The 24,217-nt window shown below is 32.7% G+C and overlaps 1 protein-coding gene across 1 annotated transcript in view; it reads right to left on the reverse strand.

Moving 5' to 3' along the window:
- The window catches only part of LOC124364950 (hemicentin-2), a 389,918-nt gene extending 366,454 nt beyond the window's left edge, over window positions 1–23,464 (reverse strand). Inside the window, exon 1 of the mRNA XM_046820797.1 lies at window positions 23,028–23,464. Coding sequence (XP_046676753.1) covers window positions 23,028–23,100 — 73 coding nt within the window. The 5' untranslated portion in view covers window positions 23,101–23,464. The remainder of the gene's footprint in view (window positions 1–23,027) is intronic.
- Between the last annotated feature and the right edge of the window lie 753 nt (window positions 23,465–24,217).

The raw sequence follows: 24,217 nt of genomic DNA on the forward strand, positions 1-24,217 counted from the left end.
AATTGTATTTGGATTGTTTATTATATCTTTCAATATTAAATATACACAATTATTCTAGTATTACGTTTGTTTATGTAATATTATATATGGCTCTTCAGTAGTAAAGACCGTTTTATGCTTATAAAATACGCGATGTCATGAATTTGAATAGTTTATGTGTTAAGTGAATTATTAGAGATTTTATAATATTACTAATAAAGTAATTTATTACTTGGAAAGAGACAATTTTGAATTCAGTTTACTAAGAGATAATACCTTCTACAAAATAAGTTACATGTAACATTAACTACCAGGCTCCTTATAAAATTAATAGCTGTCAAGCCCTTATAAGTCATTGGGTAGCAAAATGTGTAACTAAAACTTTTTTAGATTTTATTTCAAAAACTTTGGCTAGAAACGTGATTAAGAAATTTATTTACAACATTATTAATTATTTATTTCAATGAATATAAACCTAAAATTCTTGTACGACCACGTACATTAGAGACGGTTTACAATTTCAAAATCTATCCATTTATTTATACTTTCCTTGATAAAATATTATGTAATTGTATAAACAAATATATAGTACAGTAATTATTCTAAAAAATTGTGTTCTTAAAATTTGAGTTGTGGCACACACACCCGGTAAAACACGGCTATTCAGAAAATATTTTCCCATCCAAAAGCGTGTGGATGTGAGTGGTGATTTTGGATACAGAAGGGAAGCCCTATATGTTGATATTATACAAAAAAAATTTTGGCATGAGGTGTATTTTTGTATGCAAATTGTTTTCAGTTCAATACTATTTGACATATTTGTTGACGTTTATTTTTTACGATGGGAGTATTATGAAGAAGGCAGGATTTTTTTCCGGGCATTTGTCCGGTCGGTGTCTACACTCGCCGGCCAACCAAATATAAATGACAACTGTCCAATAGTAAATAACGATCGTCACAGGAGAAACAAGATGATTACTAATAAAGGAGGGGACGGGATTGGGTCTTTTGTATTGTTTGTTTATTATTGACGAACTTATAAAAACACTACTGTCCATTGGTTTATTGAAAATGTCTAATCTTCTTGATACTTGAGGTTTTCTTGTAAGTTAGTTTTTCAGAAACGACAAGCAATGGGGCCTAATTTCAACTGATGGTTAGATGATTGATTGTTATGCCAATTTAAAATATAAATTAATTATTTTTGTTTCTAGAAACGAGGTTCCTGATGTATTGCGTTAGCTTCATCCCAATTCATACGATGGTTTTCAGACCGACAATGATGTAAATTTTTTACTTTTCTCGTGTTTTCTTCTCTTCTTTGTGTATTTTGTCACTGTTGGTGTTAATAACAGTTTTGTCACTGAACGATGGGAGAAGTCCCGAAAAAATCCAGTTTCGTACGACTGATCTGGAAAATATATTCAGTAAAAAATAACAAAAAATATAGTACAGTTATTTAGTTTTTACCAGTTTTACTGTTTACAAAAGTGCTAAATTGAATTTAAATAAAGGTTTTGAAATACTGGATTTCAATATTTTGTAATTTAACTGTACCTATTATAGGACCATATACATGATATGAGTGATATAATATTTAGCAATATAGTTTTCCATGTACAGAAAATTAAAAATATTGTCAGAGAGCATGAAATTTTATTTCATTTTTACAATTCAACTGTATCACTTATACAAACCTAAAAGTTGATAGATCGCAACAGTTATTAAAATTATGTTCTGGAGATTTTTTCCCTATTTCCACGAAATATGAATTGCTGTGTAAAAAATATAGTATCGGAACTAATTATTTTAGACCTTACTAGTAACGTTGAAACGGGAAACATTCCTGTTACATAAAGGAAGTTTTAGTCATTTTCAGCAGAAAATTATTTTGCTGAATCACAAACAACAGAAAACATCTGTTCAATATAAATAATGGGCGGAGGATTGAATAGATAGCTGTCCTCTAATACATTGCACATGACTAGAAACGTACAATGAGGAGCAAGGCTTAACGCACGATCCAGATCGTATGTATTGTAACGTTCCTTCTATTGTCCCAACGGAACCCATCTTCTCTTTCCTTTGAGCCATTCAACATTTTCACTGAATCTAACGACGGAAACACTCTTTGTAATATCGCTGAGAAGGGACTTGTAAAGAATGTATGAGATGAGAAGTCGGGAACCTCACATCCATACGGTACAATCAGAACCAAGCATTGTCAGAGACCCGGCTCGGTCTTCCTTCTTGAACATGTTTTCATTTCAGAGGAGGTCTCATGGATTAGTAATCTTACTTTCTTACTACTTCATTACTATGTGGTATTAATTGAAATGAAAAAAACGTCATTACTCTAAATGGAGCAAATAATAATGAAAATAATACTATTCTGATTAGGGTATTATTTCTTTATTGTCAGTTAACTTGTAAATGTTTAACATCACTTGGTCTGTAATATTTAAAAAAATAAAGGAATATACCGAAGTCGATTTAAATATTGGTATAATTATTTCAAAAGTACGGAATCTGCAAAATTGAATAACTATTATTTATTACTTCTCTTCATACACAAATGTTAAAACCACGGATAAAGTACGTATTTTGTATACATCGTTCAGTTTAATTTAAAGTATCGAGCGTAGCCACTATAAGAGGTGTATGTAACGTAGAATTATTTTAATGTTACTCATTACCTTTTGTCTATATGAATAGATAACAATAAGATTTTTTTATTCACGATTTCATGACTGCGCAGATTTTTTTTAACAATGCAAAATATTCTAATAATTAAAAACGATAGTCATAACTGGTAAAATTAACAACTATCGATTAAAATAGGATTCAAAAAATGTATGCTAACGATTGTAGAAAATTGGAGTCGTGTAATTATTTTGAGTAAAATGGTTGATGGGTGTCTGTCTCAAAATTAGATTTGCACAAAAATAAATCAGGAGATGTTTATATCCGGACTGAAACCTATCCTAAACCTCTCAAAATATTGCCTTGGATGTCATAAGGTAGACGTGTTTTTTTACGAAGAGTCCATTGAAATATCTTACCCATTCTCTGAGTCCTTCATTTATTGAACCTTGGAGAGCTGTAATCCAAGCTAAATTGGAAAGTGTTGGAAAATAATGGCTGCACACTTTGGGAAGTTTGGAAGCAACACTGTGATTTTACACAGCCCTAGCAAAATAAAAATAAACTCAAAGTAACAAATAATTATTAACTACGTATATTGGTTTGATATAATCTATTCATTTTAAATCTGTTTTGTATAACAACACTGGCAAAGTAAGATTAGACCACATCAGGTGTAACGTACGTTTATAGCTCATTTCAATCTTGTTCCCCGATCATACCAAAGATACATTTTGCCACCATATTGAGTACTAGGCTTCAATGACGCTCTGCCCAGTCCTATGGATGGCACTATTATATAACTAATTATTTCCTATGTAGAAATTAAGTTTCATGTAGAATTTTAAATTTTCAAATGACCATTTTCTTGAAATAACTTGAGGATAGCTACACTAAACGTGCTACTATGACACAATAACATTTTATATGATTGCACTGTTTGATTACCGTCTATGGACTGTTCATTCTCAAGATAGATGACAGACAGACAGGTGGAGAGAAATTAAATTTACTAGCCCTTCGAGTGATGCTCTTATTCCAGTAATATTTACATGACTCTTTTAAATTTTAGTATACAATTATTAATTTTAAGAAGAGGAATTAATACAATTATGAGATGTGATATTAGATTAACGTAATTAATTCATCTCTTATATTTATAATCTACTTGAAGAAAAATTTAGAAATGTAATAAGGATACCTCAGAAGTTCCTAAACTTTGTTAAAATAAAATTATAGTAATTTTAAGAAGTATGAGATTGAATTATATGACTTTTTTGTGACTAAAACTCTGTTTTAACCAGTAGTTGTATAAAGTTAAAATTTTCCCCCATTACCAGTTATTTATCAGTTGTACTAGTAAATGTATTGTCACATATGATTAAATTCCTTGTAATAATACATAACACTACTAGTAAATGCTAGTACTTTATATTTTTTGATATACGTTTGTAGTTGACATAAAGTAACAGATAGTAATAGAATAGTAATTTAGTTAAAATACTCTTAATATGTATGCTTCTCATGATTAAACCGATCTTGATTTTGGATTTTTTCTTCTTCAGAAATATTTCTACCATAAGCGCTAATGCCAATTGTTCGTGAATTGATGGAGAAACGTTGGTAAAAAATAAATATTAATTATGAAGTAACTGTTATGTATAACCCACTGGCTAGTTTCAGAGATCCAGCTGATAAATAGACGATAAGATATTAGACAATGTTTTTGATTCTGTATTCGCCCCGGCAGAAAATGTTAGGGAAAGTTTCTCCTTACCCGACCAGTCCCCGCTACTCAACCCCCCCCCCCCACCAACAAACCACGTCGACAACTGCCGGTTTTTGTCGTGGTCGTAAATGTAGCGGCTTTACAAGCAATTCCGTCGCCTACTCGGTTTTTGCTTCGTCGAAAGTCAACTTCTCTTTTCTCCGAAATCCATAAAATATTTGATTTAGAACATATTATGTTTAAAACAAATATAAATTATAAGTTTTCATAGTAATTCTAATTACATAATAGTTCTAGAAATGACTCCTAAATTATTATTTCAATGTTCAAACTGACAGTAAATAATTCTTTAGCATCTTATTTGATGGGCCGTAATAATTGGACTTCGGACATTAGCCGTCGTTATATGTTACAAAAAGTATAATACTACGATTTGAGGATTGTGTCTTTTGCCTTCACTGGTACGTGTAACATTTTTTGATTCTTTGTCCTTTACTGTGTAATCACTTTGGTTTATTGTCATTAGTCAGACCTCAATGGTGTGGGTGTAGCAGGAAGACTTTACCTAAATTTTCTGAGTTGTAGTACAGTGCCACACCTTATAGTTTTTACGTTTTTCTATGCTTGTTTATCTATTAGTTTATTCGGCACCTGACTAAGGGGGTATGTTTCAATTTAAAAACGGATTGTTAGGTTTTGTAACATATAACGTTGGCGAGTGTTCAATTCCTATTATATTATTTCACTATCCATCGTCTGCAACAGACTTTAAACAAAGGATGTGCTAAAATTAGTTTTTTCAAATATTAGATGGTGCAGTTAAAACACAACGTGTTGAAAGATATTTGAACTATTATAACTGCACAAACAGGGGTCAGTGTGTATTCTCTATACTATTCCAATAATGCAAAACCACTAACTGGATTTCCTCGAAAGTTTTATTTTAAAACATTTCTAAGTGTAGTTCGAAGTATTTTTGTTTTTAAATAAGTCAGTTTTTCATTAGCAATAACACAGCATAGAAACCCTAAAAAATTAAAGAAATCCTCCATTACTTTTCAAGAGTGACGCGTTAAGATGCTCAAACCTTCCATAAGACATACTTGTAATGGAACCAAGCCAAAAAAAGTAGATAATTTAATTTATGTTATAAATTTTAGAGTATATAGGGCATCCTACATGCATTCTCTAAATTTCAATACCATCGTTAGGAAATATTATTGCACAGACAACGAAGTACACATTGCACTCCTATTTGTGTAACTCCACTGTTCAGTTTTAGACTTTACGGCATAGTATTTGGCAAAACAATTGATTTTTCGCAACTATGTGAATATACAACCCAAAGATATTTAAACTTTGGCTTTAAAGTTTTCAGAAATTCATGGGCTAATATTGTGGTAGGTTGCCTTCGTTTGCCCAGTGGGAGGCGAAAGATCTTCTCTTGGGTTCGTGGCGAGGAAGGTTGTATAACTTTTCAAAATAAAACAACGGAGTCGAACTAATATATGATTTATTAAAATTAGCGCACTCTTTGGATTAGATTAATAAAATAATTAGGTTTGATTAATACATAATTAAGAATTTAGAATTTGGCTTCAGAAAAGTTAAAATATGGATAGATAGAGAGAGAGAGGGGGGGGGGAAAGGGCCTAAGTTAACGTCTGTCGCGTTCCGCACAAGTTAGCCGACTCTTCAAGCATCACCTCAACATCGCCCTATCCTCCCGCTGCCAAGGCTCCAGACCAATCAGAGCGCATTTCGTCTTAGGATGGTACTCTGAGAGGTGCTGCCGCCTAGGCGATTCATTTAGTAATTAACAAAGTACATGGTGCTTTTAGACTGCTCAAGGCCTGCGTACAACACAACTATTGCTGATTTCAGCGCATTCCGTACACGTGGCTGCGACAGCACCGGTGTCGTCGCATCACCGCAGGCTTCAATTTAATGCATATACAGGCTGTGGCAGAACTCCTGTCCCTTTCTTCTGAAGTGGCCTTAACGCCTATATTTTCCTATATTAATCCGGATGGCACTTGATGTGTACGGCAGCATTGTTACATATTGTGGAGGTCTTACCAGTATAAAGGTGGTTAAAATAATCACTAAAGTAACAATAAGACATTTTAGTAGTAACCTATTAGGTTAAACTAATTTATTTGTTGAAATTTGGGGCGTTAACACCGAGGTGTCACAATATTAAAAAATACATTGATTTCTCTTCTTTGTAGATACTAATTATACATTACACATTTTCAAAATAGATTCCAATTGTGAATATGCTGTGTTATACGTTTTGCAACATACAACGATGCCAAATATCCGACATCCTATTATCATTTCAAACATTATATCATCAATAACAAACTTTAAACCAAACATTTAGTATGGTTACCAACGTACATAATAGGGTCACTTTCCCCAGAATAGCATGGATGAATAAAACAACAAAAGTTGGCCATTGATATAACTTTTATAACATTGATAATTTTTAAATAAGGAGTAAACATTACATAATATGATTAATTCTCAAGAGGTGCTTGGACTAGCATTAAACAAACTCAACTGCCACAGATGAACGTCAGAATAAAACGGCGGTGAAATTGAACTAGGGTATTCTTGTTAGAAGTACACTTCATTTGCCTGTGCTTCAACTTGTGGAGATCAAAGTAGCCGTTTATTACTACAGAATTATTGAAGTACTTTAGTAACAACGCTGACACAACTGGGTATTTCATCAGTTTGTGACCTTTGTTACGTTTGTTACTTATGTATATACGTTGTACTAGTTTATTGTTTAATACTTCATAAATTTAACTCCTAGATGCTCGGTAACTTCAGAAATAAAAACAAAACCGATCATTGAAGCTTAATATTTGGCGCAATAATGATAGGATCAGATGATTCAATATCGCACACTTTATCAAGATTTGTTTGACACCAATTATGACATTACTCTTAATAATACAAGACATTCAATTTTATAATTAAAATATAAAAAGAACAAAAGAAAATACATTTAATACAAGTTTACTATTTATTTTATGTACTTAATATGAAAAATATTAGCAAAGTTATTTATTATTATATAAAATTTAGTGTTCTGTATGGAAACATTCTAAGCATTAATATGATGGTGCAAATAATATAACATAACTTATATCCTAAAATATTTAAACAACGAATTTTCGGTGTATGTCACATATTATGCTTCTCAAGGTTAATGTTAAGTTTTAATGTTGCGTAATTTTTTTTTAAATTTGGGATTAGAGTTACATATAAACCGTTTTCACACGCAATATTTTAATAAATTTGAGAGTATTATGAGAATGCCATGCAATGTCATTGGAATTAAAATACGTTTGGTTATATTTGCTCACATTAGCACCGTATTTGTGAAGGTGTCCTATGAATAAAAATTTATTACGAATACATATCAACTTTAATTTCAGTATTAAAGTCATTAAAATCCCGAAATACGTTAAAAATGTTCTGTACATAAAATATGTAGTTACCACTATTGTAAACTTTAATACATTTCTTTCTTATCACGCTACATTTATAAAAAGGTATAAATTACGAGACATACGGAAATCATTTTATATTTGAAACCAATAAGTATTATAAAACTATAATAGGTCTATGCCTTACGTCGACATATTATACATATGTCTAACCTTGTGTCTCTATAAATGTTTTAAGTCCTAGCTCCAGTTATGTCACTGTAGAGGCTTATAATTTCAATAACGTTACGCTTGATCTAAGGGAACTGTTTGGTAACACTATTATTTGAAAACAAAGAAGAATATAGTAAATTAATATGTAACACGCTCAACGACCTTCGTGTTACAGTTTTTTAATAATTATATACCACAGTCATATTCATAGTATCATAACATTAATTAATGTTTTAAACTCCACTTATAGGGTTATCTATTTATATTAATGTAATGAAAATAACTAAAACCCTTTAAATTAAAACTTTTTATTACATACACGTGTAATAATAAAATTCAAAATTCTCCATCAGTCACCAAACAAGAAATAATACATTTAAACTTATTGAAAACAAAGTCAACCAAAATGATGACAAACAGGAATTATACAAACAATCTGGAGTATACAAAATTAACTGTAGTGACTGGGAAAGCTATTATATTGGGCAAACTGGAAGAAATTTTAATAAAAGGTTTAAAGAACACATACAAGCTTTAAAAACAAATAACATGTCTACAATAAAATCAAATTTTGCTGAACACCTATTGGAGACTGACCATAACTACACAAATATTGAAAAGAAAATGGAAATTTTAGATATCGAAAGGAAAGGAGAGAAATTAAACACAAAAGAAGAATTACACATTTATCTAAATTATAATAAAGATCCTCATAACATTTTAAATAGTAATCTGAAAAATAAGACAAATCCAATTTTTGAAAAAATTAAAATATTAAATACAGATTACTAATAAGAAAATTACAACTGTGTCATTTAAATTTAACATATGTTTAAAAGGTCCACATGTGTATATCTAATTTGTTATTATTTATTATTTATTTAGAGGTTAATGTACACTGAAGATGGTTAAAAACCGAAACACGTGTATGTAATAAAAAGTTTTAATTTAAAGGGTTTTAGTTATTTTCATTACATTAACATAATATTAATAGATATGTAATACTTTCTATTGCAACGGACAGCCACTGTCTAATCTAGGATATGTTGTAATGGCTTACTAATACCTGACGCGTCAGTGAAAGGATTAGCGAACAATACAAGCTATATTGTATGCTTTTACTATGACCCTAACTAGGGCAGCCAACGGGTGGTTCATATTCAGATAGAAGCCTGCTGCATCAGTCTGTTACCACCGAAGGTAACAATGCAATGCAGAACGGTAATTATCACAGTTCAGGTCAGTTAACTAATTTACATTTTCTGCCATTACTGTCACACAGTAGTGAAATCCTTAATGCTTTGTAGTATACAGCTTATATAATTATTTTATATAGTTATTTTACTGATTGCATCTGTTTAGTATTAGAATTCTTTATTATTAAGTTGATAGCCGTTCTAGTTTATCTACCCGTCCTCTTAGACCACTGGCCTGTGAGAATCTTATCAAACAGAATAAGGGGAAGAGACGGTACAGTACAAAGTAGACAGTCAGGATAAAAAGTTCATAGGTCATTGACCCGTGTTATCTTTAACTCCGACCCAAAGATAGCATGACCACTCAATTCCATTCCACAATACTTTGCCATTAATCGTCTGGAGTAATGTTTAATTTACTGCTATAATAACTAATAAACCATCAATGAATACAAATATAATGTATTCTTCTCGATTTTTGTGAAAATTTAACATTTTTATAGAGTTCTTAACTTTAGGATGAAACTATATTAAACAATTTATTTAATGGCTAAGGAAGCTGGTACAACTTCTCTTTGTCAATATTATTTGTGCTTCTCTGACCACAAAATATTTTGAAAACTAATTACGGCAGACGTTTGAAAATTTGTATGTTATCTCTATTATGTCCAACATCGAGTTTTGAGATGGTGCATATTGTTAACTAAGCCTAACTTGTCGTAGAATATTTTGAAAATTGTACGTATATTTTTACCCCTTATGAGACTGGAAACCTCTTTTGCACGTCTTTCTTCCGCACTATACCTCAATAAAAAGTGGTGCATTATAATTTATTTTTACAAATAAATGTGGAATTTGAATGTACTCCATATCAATCCATGGGACTTGTCTGAGTGTTAGTGAAGGTGTTTTAGCTAGAGCGTTCGTATTATTATTAGCAATCTTGCACTGTCTATAGCATATTTATAAAACAAACAAGATAAAAATTTTTATATTTTCCCGTATTTTCTTTGGAATGAAAACAATGTCTAAAAGTGAGTAGCTTGTTATAATATTATTATATTAATAGAGACTTAGTTTTTTTAAGAACCGTTGTCTTTCAAATGGTAACAGGCATATACTTTATTGCATATGTAATGTTATTTTTATGACAGGTCTCCAATCATCACTTTTTAACCGTCCTGCAATCCTACACGACACTCAATATCGGCTATCGGATTAAGGCTTGTAAATTCAAAATTTTATGTTTGTTCTTTTGAACGCGCTCAACATACACATAAAAAGGTACTAAAACTATCCAAATTGGTTCGATATTATACTTAATATTCAGGACAATGACAAATAATACTTGCAATACTATAAAATAAACGCCTAATTAAAATTAAAATTGTCAATATTATACAGTAATGAAAAATATTAAATGTTTACTTGTGTTCAATAAAAGTGCCTAATTTCTAGTATGAGGGCTAAGGGCGAGAGCGCGCCAGGGTGGAAAGACTGCCGTATAATGCAGGATGATTGACGACCCGCTGCGGGAGGGATAGAGAGAGGGGTTTACCCAGTTTCAAATCGCTGAGCTACAAACTTCCCGTTTTATCTTCGTTTAACAAATCCCTCTTTTGTATAAAACTGAGTATCTTTGAGTTTTCTCCTTTGTCATTCTGAGGGCAAACATTTTCAGAACATCAGTTCTAAGACGTACAACTGTAATGGAACAGATAGCAGATTTTGCTTTAAATCAATTAATTATTGTGCCCATTTCATTGATAGTATTCTAGATTAAAATATGAGGTATTTCTAAACTATTTTAGTAGCTGTCTGTATGTTAGGAAATTCAATCTAATAAAGTGTATCCAGCCCTACGACCGAAACGGGATTACGTGGTATTTAAGGATTAAGTACAAATCTGGCAAATATGACACATATCTAGTACTTTTGGGATATTAAATAACAATTTAGACGAAGGTTTGAGAACTGTCACCCTCAAGTTTGGACTTGGAACTTGTAAAAATAATCCTTAATCGGATAAATATATCAAGATGTGACTCCTCCACTTGTATGAAAACGTACAGTATCTGTTTTCTTGTACTAGAAATGTTCAAAGAGTAACAAATAACACCTGTGTATTGCACTGTCCAGGAATGTTACCTTTTTAATACCAACCAACTTCACCAGTCAAGCAATTGTACACGTGCTACTGACTTAAAATGTTAATAAAAATCAATATTTATTAAAACAGTTTCTAAACTTATTTGAAAATAATTTAAAATACTCAAAACTCAAACCCTATTTTAAAATATACTCTACAGCATAAATAGTTATATTTTTCAGGTTAATGGAAATTTATGATGTATTGGGAAAGATATATATATATATATATATATATATATATATATGAGATTTGATTTAAGTCAAATATCTATATATTTAGATATAACTGATTATATGTAAGAGCTCATCGTCAATTTTAAAGTATTAATATATTCTATAGCAACGCGAAACTGATTTATTCTGTCAATTTAATCAAACTCAGCATCTATTCCTCTGGAAAACATTCAAAACCATTTGCGTTTGTAAATAATTTTAGCTAATAAGAAGAATATATAAGTCATGGTTGTAATATACTCCAATTAGTAACTATTTTATAAATTATTGTATGCTAGCTAAATTGATTAAACTTTATCTTGTACTGGGTAAATGAATTACTGACGAAATGTGAAACAGAAATAAGTTTCTTGAATAGGTCTGTGCAGTGCTCTACATGATAAGATACTTGCTGTAACATGTTTGTTGGGCAACCTTTTAATAACATTAAAAACCGTGTCTCATACATAACCACTAAATTTTAAAAATTGTTTCTTACATTATTTTCTTATATTATTGCGGATTTATATGCTTTATCTCTCAATGAAATATAAATTTATTACACTCCACTAAAATATGAGTGTAAAATATTCCGGTAGCAGAGCTTAGAAAATGCGTTTTTATCTATTGCAGAGTTTTAATAAATAAAGATAGATAACGACCAACATTTCAGTACCTATGCTAGATAAAGGAGCTGTTATAACGTCAAGCTTGTGAAATTGTACCATTGTGCATTCTAATCTCTAATCCAGGGCATAATTTATTGGTGTTGATTTTTCCCCATTCGTAGTAGACTGCACTCTCGTCGATAAGCAGTACTTCAGAAATCTAAGGATGAGCGGAAAAACCTATAGTATCTGTTTGAAGAGTCTCTAGTGGGCAATTCAACGAGCTTAGCTGGGCGACTGTGCCTCTATAGAGAAGTCCCAGGGGTGCCAGTGGATGTTGAATAGATCATGTGATGCATCAGACTCTATACTGACGTCAGTACTCTATAGCGTGTCAATAATTGGTGGATACGGGTTCTCTCACTGTTCTCAGAAGCATAAATACTAACTTAACAGCGCTATACATACACTAATTAAAGGAACATCCTTTTAAACTGCAAAACATGATAGCTAACAAAACAACTTTTCTGGAACATTGCATCATGTTTATTACTATTGAGTGGGCGTTAGCGAATCATATTACTCCAGGGACTGGTATTTAATTTGCGTCTATCTGTCTCTCCACACGATTTCTCAAGAACGCATTCAGAAATAGTGCTTAAAAAAGTTAAGGCTTTGAGTTTTGTAACACGTGGTACGGCTTGTCCCAATCTTGTAACTTTTATGTTTGTAAAATGCCATCCATTTTATGTTTCAAACAGCTGTTATGTACAACATAACATATTGAATAATTCATTTAGAGCTCTCAATTTCCAGACAATTTTGCTCCTATAAAAAAAAATGATTGTACAGTGTTTAGTGTGATACATAATAACACTGAATCTACAAAATTTAAGTCGATACTTTCAGAAACGTTTTTTATAGTATATTACAATAAAAAAATTTCATATTCTTAGAAGTAAGTTAATCTACCTCATACACTGTGGGACAAAAAAGAGGGGCAAGCTTTTAAATTGTTTTAACTGTGTAATATTTTATTTAAAATTAAATATTTCTATTTTATCTTATCTGTAGCTGATTCCTCACTTTATTACTTCAAATCTATCCTGAAACATTTCCTTACTTTATTAATATTGCTAATCTTATCATGATTCTAAAATAATGTCTTCCTTATCAGCTCAGAAGTGAACTTTCAACTCCTTTGTGATCATTGCCTGCCTCAGTATGTGTGTCTATCCATTACTGCAGGTCATTCCCAGCTTACACAACAACAGAAAATGCCTCTGTCACCAACAGATTGTGCCAGAGCCGTTGCTCTAGTTGATAGTAGCTTAACATTGCGAGAAGTAGAAAACTTCACAGGGTTCCCTAGATCCAGCATAAGCAGAGCTGTGATTCGCTTTAGATTAACAGAAAGTTATGAAAGGAAGCAGGGATCAGGCCGTAACAGAACAACAAGTGCCAGAGATTATCGTTTTGTTGTGTCAGTAAGTTTGCGAAATCGGTTCCGAACTTCTGTTGAAGTTCGTAATGAGCTTATGAGAGCCCGTGGAGTGAATATTTCCACACGAACAATTAGAAGAAGGTTACAGGAGGTGGGACTTGGAGCTTATCGCCCAGCTACAGGTCCTAGGCTTCTCCCGCGCCACCGAAGAGCTCGTTTGGAGTTTGCTCGAACTAACGTCAATTGGACCGCAGAGCAGTGGAGCCCAGTGCTGTGGAGCGATGAGTCTCGGTTCTCCCTGAGATCACCAGACGGTCGTGATAGAGTGTGGAGACGGGTTGGAGAGAGGTTTGCTCAATGTGCAATATCGCCAAGAGACAGTTGTGATGGTGGGTCCATAATGGTTTGGGGAGGAATTTAAAGAGAGGCTCACACTGAGCTTGTAATTGTTAATAGAGGAACATTGAATGCTGAAAGGTATGTGGAAGAGGTTTTGTCAGAACATGTAGTGGTTTTTGCGGGATTTGTGGGTCCTAGATTCATGCTGATGCAAGATAATGCTCGTCCACACACCGCAAGGGTGGTGCAAAATTACTTACGTGAAGTTGGAATCGAAGTAATGGAATGGCCCGCACACAGTCCGGATCTTAATCCATTAGAAAACATCTGGGATGTCATGTAAAGAGCAATTAGAAATCGTCGAGGTGAGTTACACTCTTTACAACAGCTTGGCCCGGCCCTGCAGGAGGAGTGAAATAACTTGGACCAGGAGGTGATACGGGGCTTCATTGGCAGCATTGGTCGCAGACTACAGGCAGTCATCAGAGCCTGAGGTGGGAACACAAGATACTAAAACGCCTTTGGACTACTCCAAGTTCAAGAAAAAATCATTCTAACCATTTAATTTCTTTCTCCTTTTTTTGAATTTTAAGTTTTTTTTAGGAATTAACTTGTAATTACGAATAAATCTTTGTAAATTGTTCTTCATTTGTTGCAGAAATGTGTAAAGAACACTTTTCAATTTGGTTTTTGGTTTTACATCAATTATAACATTAAAAGATTGAAAAATATTGAGTGTCCCACTTTTTTTGTTGCTCAGTATACTTTAACATCACAGGTGTCATGGACTGTATGTTAATATTTCAATCTAATCAGATACACAATTACTACAATTTTATAAATTAACCTAAAATAATAATGTATATTGAAATAAACTTCAGGAGGACAACCATTTACAAAACCCAAATTTTTCTGACATTGAAAGAAAAGATATTCCTGTTGCTACTGTGATGCTATTTTAAGCCTCGTTCTATATAAACGAAAATTAGCTCGCTGTTGTCAATCCACTAATAAAACTTGACTCATTTCGCGGGAGTGTTTTCAAAATTTTCTTTACATTTAATAGTTGCTAATGTGGTCCTCTAAATTCAGAATCATCCGGAAACAGTTATAAAACTATATACGTTTATTCACGGCAAACTATTTTGTAATTTTTGTTATTATCTAATTACTGCATGTTAATAAAAATAAAATTCATAATTTAATGTGATACACATTATCATGACGCCAGATATATATTTGATTTTTAACTACGATTTTAGTTTATAACCTTGAAGACGGCTACTTTTAGGCTGTATATAACATAAAATAATGTATTTGTGTATTCTATTGTAAAAAATTATATGCTTATCTATATTGTGCTTAGGAGCGTTTTTAAATAGTTTTTGGAGAGCATGGTTTTTACCTACCATATATTAAATTAAATATATCACACCCTATAGAAAATCGGATTTTACGGCTTATATTGAAACTTTATGGCCCATTTATAAAACTGTTAAAGGACCCTGAGTGAAAAATTGAGTGATGGAAAAACACGACAATAAAAATATTTTTATTGGTCGTTGCATTGAAGACCGCCAAAAGCGATCAGATAAGAACAAGCAAGGATTCATAAAGCATATCCGGATAGTTGTCACAGAGGAAAGGAGGGGTTGTGAAAAGGCGCGGCGAAGTGGAAAGGTTGGTGTCTGTCGTATAATACAGGGTGATTGAAGACCAAGGGTGGCTGAGAGGGTGGTGAGGGGGGATTGATATTGCTACCTGATATCCCAAACCGGCACATACTTCACGCGGTTATACCCACACACACACATTGCTGTTGCGGTTACTCAATAATAGTCATGATAATTTATGTTTATCGCTTAAGTTTAACCCAGTTCTAGTAATTCGACCTACTCTCCTAATTCTTAGTAGAATTCAGTTTGCATTTGTTGCATGAAAACCGCAATTATTTTAAAAGAAAGTCGTATCATTCTTGTTATTTATTTCAGTATATACTAATAAATATAGTATTGAGATTTAACTAAATACACTCAAGACTTCACTTCTTAAATTTCCTATAAAAAGGTGATTATACAGGGTGAGGCAGAAAGGATGGATGTTTTTAGAACAGATAGTATTCTGATCTGGGTAGTGGGAGTGGGGCGACTGAAGTGGCCATGTGTTCGGTAGAACATACCATTTTGTCTAGTCATTGTTTAGTCGTCATCATGGAGTCGTGGAATGTGCAACACCGTGTGTTTACTTACGACAGTTTTGTTCGTAATAATGAGAGTATTGTTGCAGTTCAGCGCGAGTTTCGTCGTCATTTCAATCTTGCGAGAAATAACAGTGTACCCACTTGTAACACCATTTTTACGTTGGGTTCAATTATTTCGTTCAGTAGGAACAGTGATGTATAAACGACCGCCAGGGGCTCATCGCACTGTACGCACTCCAGAAAATGTGGAAAGAGTTCGGCAAGCCATACTCCGTAGTCCTGGTCGATCTGCTTGGAGACATTCTTCTGAACTGAACATCAGTAATCGGTCAGTAAGGCGTATTTTACATAACGATCTAGAATTTCATCCCTACAAAATTGCCATGGTTCAATAATTGAATCCTGGCGATTATGTAAAGCGGCTAAATTTTGCTCGAGAAATGAAGGCCATACTTGACCAAAATGAAAACATCATTTTGTTTACGACAGATGAAGCACATTTCCATTTGAATGGTACCGTTAATCAGCAGAACTGTCGTTATTGGTCAGATGAAAATAAAAAATTAATGCATGAGAGACCATTACACAGTCCCAAGGTGACAGTTTGGTGTGCTGTGAGCAGTACAGTTATTATTGGTCCATACTTTTTTGAAGACGACAACGGGACCACTGTAACTGTACCCTCGGAACGTTATATAGACAGATGTTCACTGAATTCTCCCTACTTGTACTAAGAAGAAAACGTATTCCTATCCGGCAAGTATGGTTTCAGCAGGACGGGGCGACAGCTCACACAGCAAGAAATTCAATGGAAGCAATTCGAGCTGTTTTTCGTGGTCGCATCATTTCTCGGTTTGGTGACATTGATTGGCCTCCTCGTTCCCCAGATTTGTCCATGTGCGACTACTTCTTGTGGGGTTTCCTCAAGTCACGTGTTTACCAGCATAAACCACGTACACTTCGAGAACTAAAGGAAGCAATTCGTGTGGAAGTCGAACAAATTGGCAGGGCAATGTTAGAAAGAGTAGAAGCCAACTTCCGAGAGCGGCTTGTAAAGTCCATCACTGAAAACGGCCGTCACCTGTCAGATGTTGTTTTCAAACATTAATTTTCTAAAATGGTAAGATCATGTGAATATTATTCTGTAAATAAATGTTTTTTTTTATGCACAGGTAACGACATATTGCTTTTTTTTAAACCGTTCATCCTTTCTGCCTCACCCTTTATGTAAAAATACATGTGTCAATATTAGATTACTAAACAAATTAAGCAGTAACAGTCAATTGTAGTGACTTGAAAAGTTTGGCATCGACTGGTTATTTAGGTGAAAAGAAAAGCTAACAGTTCACAGGCTAGTCCACATCCATTAAATTGTCAGTTTTTTTGGCTTTCGGCACAAAACGTTTTCCTTATACCTGACGAGACCTATATCAATATGTTTACATGACGAACACCAATGTCATCTCAGTAAAAAAACATATTGATGTCCGTTCCGGTGTTAAATTGTAATAAACCTGATATAGAAATGCGACATATTGTTATTTTCAGTTCATGAACCTATTTTAGCTAAATGGAGCCTTGTTTTACTGAAACTCCAGCATTTATAAACATATATGTTTTGTAAATTTTAAGTAAAATATTAGAAATCTTACCTACATAAAAGTACCACTGAGCTTTTTGACGTAACGGCATCCTCACGTAAAACTGGAACTAAAGAGTAACTGATCTCAATTTGTCTCAGCTATAAGATGCAATGGAGAACTTTAGTAAATCGTTATTTTTAAGACAGAATTTTAAGGCAAAATTTTTAAAATTAAGTTCATACGGAGAGGATTGTGTGACAAATAGCGGTGAATGACAATAATATCTTCTTATTATCTGTGTTTCAATGCTATTCTTTCTTATACACACCTTTTCTCATCGGTATAAATACATATGTGTTATACCTTTTACAAATTACAACGATGGCAAATTTCCGAAATCCTGCTATTCTTTCAAACCTTCCATCGCCAATAACAAACATTAAACAAAGTACATGTGTGTCATAGACGAATAATCACCTGATTACGCCGCATCTTATATACACACTTTGTTCAAAGTTTAGTAATAACAATGGATGATTTTAATGGATAACATATTTTTGGACTACAGAAATAGGACACTTTAGTTAAAGAGCCGGTGATAAATATCCAGAACCTGTTATACCCTAATCACACAAAATCATGATGGAAGCTAAATTTTGGGTGATAACTGTGTGTCCTGTTTACACGGTGATATTGAGAATAGGCTTTGGGTTTGGAATTGGTAGCTCAAGTTTCGTTTATTTTTATAAAAAAAAAAAACAGATGACATAAGCTTGGCCAAACAGAGATTCTGAGAAGAATCCTTGCTGTAACAGAGAGTAAGGATTATCCTTTAGATAGACTCTATCTGTAAAACCTATACCTCAAAGGAGTAAAATTCAGTTTTAAAACCATGCCAGTGAAACAAAATTAAAGATGAAAGATTGTTATCCTTATATAACTGCCAAAAGTTACGCTCTCAATTTATTTTCCGCTTAAACTTAAACAGTTTCTGGAATATAAAAATGGTAAATAAATTATAATTCAAATTTTTTATCCAGAGGGTGAGAAAGAAAATGGGAATATTTTTGTGGTGCAATCGATTTTGAGTATGGCAAAAATGGTTTGTATTAACACTCCTTGCTTAAAAGACGATTTCTAAACATACCTTTTATTAAAAAAATAAAAACATTCTTTTTCGCACAAAATTTAAAGCATTTATAATGGGAAATAAAATTTTGTAAATAATACCATTTAAAATGGAATGAAAATAAAGGACACGTAAATTCTTTACAGTATGCAAATGGTTACAGCTTCAAGAAATTACGTGTTTTTTCATTAATTTATGATTTATGGAACTTATATTTCTAAGTAGCCTATGTAAAATCTATGAAAATTACACGTTTTATATATTTCTTATCTGAAAACAATTTACCCAAAAATTTAATAATTATTTTATAGCTACTGCCTGAATTGTAACCCAGGACCATTCTGTTCTAATTTCACATTCTTATCTTTGAACGGTTTTTTTCATTCTGAATTTCATCACGGTATCTCGAGAACGACCAGTCGCGTAGACTTGTGAAATGTTGCATAACGCTTATTTCCTTCTGTCCTACTTCATCATTTGGCTTATTTGCTCAAAATAAGTAAGAAATGACACGTAGAGTATAGTCCTACCTTGCCAAAAACCAAACAAATACTCATATAAACGGTAAACTTACCAGGGCCTTACTTTATATGAAATTTCTGATTTATACTGACCTGAAAAATTAAAAAGTAAAGTTTGATAGTTGCGTTATTATACTATACTAATGTACATTGAGTTCGTTGATTATGCATACCACGAGAATTGCATAAGTATTAGAAAGTTTTTGTACATTGGTCTTGTGAGTATCGTAATGGCAATGATATAATAATAAAACAAAGCTTTACTCATACTGATTACAGTCGCATCGTATTTTAAAGTTTTATTTTTAGTAGGTTGATCGATAAAGTTTCTGCACATTCTATCAGTTCCTTTGATACTCCGTTTATCATACAGATACGTTTATCGGCAGGATGTTTAGCGAAGGTTCTCTCGCCAGTTGCTGATGAAGAAATGCGATTTCTGTCCGTCTGTACGGACAATATGTTTCTAACGAGTTGGCGTAGAAGGTTGGAATGTCGTATAATTGGTCGTGCAGATAACCATATTGTCTACGAGAAAAAGCACAAAATTAACAAATTAGTAAACAGACTGCAGTATGAAGATTGATCATATGTCATTTATCAGTAACTTATTAACACACAGGACTAAGTTATTTTTGTGGAATGGTAGGTTTTCATTCAGAGCTTGAACATCTAAATTTGACCTGCAATGTGACATGGAAAACAGGAAAAGGACAATTAATTTTACTTATTATTTTGACTGGAATACTGATTAAAATGGAATGAACGGAGCATGCATGAATTCTATGTATGGTTGTTAAGAAGATTCTATTACTCAATTATCTTGTGTGCTTGTGAAGTAAAAGTATACTATTGATTTTAAACCATCTTGGCGATGACCTAAAGTCTTGTAAATTGAAATTAGTACAGAAACAGATTTTAGTGATATAATATGTGGTTTATTTCTCCATATAATAACAGTTATATGTGTACTTATAATAATATAAGTATTTACATATTCTTATGATAGCATCATCTAAAGAAAGGAATTACCTTTTGCCGCCTGGAAATTATTAAGATTTCGTTACTGAACAATGTAAGAATAATTTGTATACATATATAAAAATTTTAACATTAATTTATTAAGTACAACATATAGGACCTTGAAACTGAATTGTGCTGAGAGTATACTTAAGATTAGCTAATCAAAGTTTATTGAGCTGAGCGTTTAGCACAGTTTCGTCCTATAGTTGATGACGAAAACAGCTTTCTATGTTTGAGTATATACGTTTTTATAAACGTCACATTTCGATTAAATTAACTTAGATGGCTAAAATATGGTTTAAGTTCTACCTCTAACACCTCTACATAAAAATTGATATAGGTAAACTCTTCGATTTGGAGTAGCTGACTGGTCTAGGTTATTGTCCACTGTGAAGTTAGTGTGAAGTCTGCCGCGTTGACCTGAAGTCTGACGGATATTTCACCTTGTTTGTATATGGATAGCATAGAGTTCAATGTTGGTGCTGAAAATTCATGGGATTTGGCTGAGCTTTATAAAAGCCCTTAACTAAGTATGGTATCTCGAAAACTATTTGAGCCACAAACTTGAAATGTATAATTTTCTTAGCAATCACTATCGGTTCTGGCTAAATTCATAGCGAATCACAAGTGATTTTGTGTGTCAGTGTATCTATCTGCCTGTTTCTTTTGTCCGTTGGATACCACCAGGACGTATTAAGCTCTTGACTTCAAATTTTGTCTTGTTACGCGATTTCTTCATAGCGAAAAACATATTTAAACGCGAAATGTATTTCGTGTTTGATGATTGACATGTTCTCCTATGGAATTTGTCTCAGCCTATACGTAGCCTAACTATCCATGGGATATATCAAGAACAATTTCGACTGTAGACAATAAAGGTTGCATGGAATTTCATTTCATGTAGTAAAGAATGTGTTCGACGAAAGTACATCTAATCATGGGATTTAACTGAGCGTCATTGAAGTCTACGACTCTGTAGATTGCCAAATTTATTCTTGTTTGCCTGGGGGCAGTAAACATTTATTATTCTGTCAGTCTACACGACTTATCGAGAATTAAATATTCTTTAGGTTGAGATTTGTTATTAGACGATAAATACGATTAAAATAATTATGAATTACTTATAATAGGCTTCGTCATAAGTAATAAGGAAGTATAATTTGTATCGGCCATAACGAGTACTTATATAGAGATCATTCGTTTTTTAGACGCATATATTGTACTTCTATTGTAAATAATTATGTTACAAGGATAGTATTACTGGATAAGTTAAAGAGAAAATTAAAACTTGCGAGTGAATTGAGGTACAGACTTTGCCATGTTGCTTGCAACTTCAGCGAAGCCTGTTTAGAGACACGTCTTTGGGCATATACCTACCTTGTTTAAATATTAATGTAGGTACTTCCATATTATTTATTTGTAGTAAAAATATGAGTTACTGTAAAACTAATAAATAGCTATTTGGTCGTTAACTACCTCTAACTAAAATGTGTATTACTTTAATTAGGCTGCATCCGTGGCATCGCAACAGAACATATGGGAATTTTTCAAAAGTTTGTAGAAAATAATATTGGATTTGAATAATAAAAACCAATATATAGAATGGTTTATTACGAAATTAATGAGAAAAATTTAGTAGAATGTCATGTAATTTCAAATCTAGATCAAAACGTGGTAGAAACAATAGTAAGCTACACGTGACTTGACATGAACAAAAACTGTACATGGGTAAAAACTTACGATCTGATATTCCTTATTTAAAATAAAAATTACCAATTAAAAGAGTTTATTCCAGGAATAAAGTATAAGTTGATTACATTACCACAAACTGCGGCATTTGTACATTCACAGACCTCGATATACTTTATGTAAGAGTTTTCTTTCAGCTATATTATTACTAGTATTGCCTTTCTTTGAGACAACGGAGCTAAAGTGTGTACTTATCAAACCATAGAAAATAATTGTAGGTATTAAATTATTGTAACTTATAAATAAATAAAACTTTATGTTACTTATAATTTAATAATAACTTTCAATTTATTACCAGATTCATTAATATACATATTACATATACATATTCAGTAGATTAAAAACTTCTATTTTAGGATAATTAAGGTTGTAAGTTTGCATAATAGAATTATAGAAGAAGTTATTTTTTGGTTCATAATGTTCCAGTTGTATAAATCCTGTTGTATAAAACTGTAAAGCTGTGTATATTCAATATTAACACATACATTACATACCGATTAATGCACAAATTTTCATAGAATTGTGTTTGGACCGTTTCTATAGTTGCATTTTTACTACTACTCTTTAAATTAATTTGATAAATATGAAACAAACTCGTGTAATGAAAATTAATGAATGAAAATGGGCACATTACCTTGACTATACTTGTTTAAGAATTTGAATCTATAAAAGCAATACAGTTAACCAATAATGGTTTTCAACTGTTGTCACCGAATAACGTGAAATATTCTTAAAGAATACAATGGATATATTATATATATATATAATAGTTAATTATATTTAATTACTATAGTTAGCCATATAAGCTTCACATGATGTAAATATATGTTGAGGACCACTTACATGGTGGCATAAGGAGACTAAGCGTTGCAGCAGACAGGTAAATCCAAACAGTAGAAACAACGCTCAGCAACATGTTGAGGTTAATCACATAATCGTCGATACACTACACAAACAACACTGACAGATCTGATGTACCACCACCAGAGTGCATCAATGAACACTAGTCATCGAAACACAGGAAAGGAACTCTATTTAAAAATATATTACAACATATCAGTGTTAAATTACAGAAGCATGGTCAGTTGTCTAGTTTGTATACAATGACTTTGGAAACGTCACCACAAAGTATAAGTCTCACAGAACACAGAAAGAATTCACATTATAATGGATTAAAAAATAAATAAAAAGTTTTTAATTCGATGAGATAATCTGCAAGGACTACGACTGCGGTCCGAACTACCGAACTCTAGCGCGACGACTGGCTGCTCTCTAGTCGGTCTCCATGGCAACCGATGAGCGCGCTCTACGCGACGCAACTTATCGAACGCACTCCCTCCCCCTGCCCTCCTTCCACTACAGTCTGGCCGGCATTCAGAATCTCTTTCCAAATTCTTCCCTGTATCAGAGTCACGTGTTTCCTCCTCCTTCCACCCCCCTCGCCCTTTTATTTGTATTATATTCTCTGCGCCCCGATGTAATTCATTGTTTGTTTTTAACCGCCCGCCATACGCTCGGCGAGGGCGGGTGGCTGCATTCATTCAGTTACAAAGCTCCCTTTCATGTACTTGTGAATTTCAGTTGCCTTTCTGTTATATTCCGAAGTGGTTTTTTTTTTTCATTTTATTGCAACGTCGGTGTTTCCGCTTAGCTCAGGAATTATTAAATGTGACGGTGTGTTCTGTATCTTCCGCTTAATATTGGATGCAGGATTAAAAGTTTATCTCATTTAACTCCACACATTTGCGGTAGATTAATAAAACGTTATCTCAAAGTTGATATTCATAGGAATGTAATTGTAGGTACTGTAAGGTATTGTTGAAAATTTTGGTAAGTTAAAAACAGTATTCATTAAATTTTCTGTTTTAAGGACAAAATGTAGTGTATTTTGTATCATTAAATGCTGTGAAATTCATACAATTTCTTTTTTCTTTGTATTTAAAAAAAAAAACTGGATTCACTGGCAACAATTTATGGTATTTACCAATATTATTTAATATAGTATTTAATATTTATAATAGTATATAATAGGC

This window comes from Homalodisca vitripennis, chromosome 6 (assembly GCF_021130785.1).
Source record: "Homalodisca vitripennis isolate AUS2020 chromosome 6, UT_GWSS_2.1, whole genome shotgun sequence".
Classification (NCBI taxonomy): domain Eukaryota; kingdom Metazoa; phylum Arthropoda; class Insecta; order Hemiptera; family Cicadellidae; genus Homalodisca; species Homalodisca vitripennis.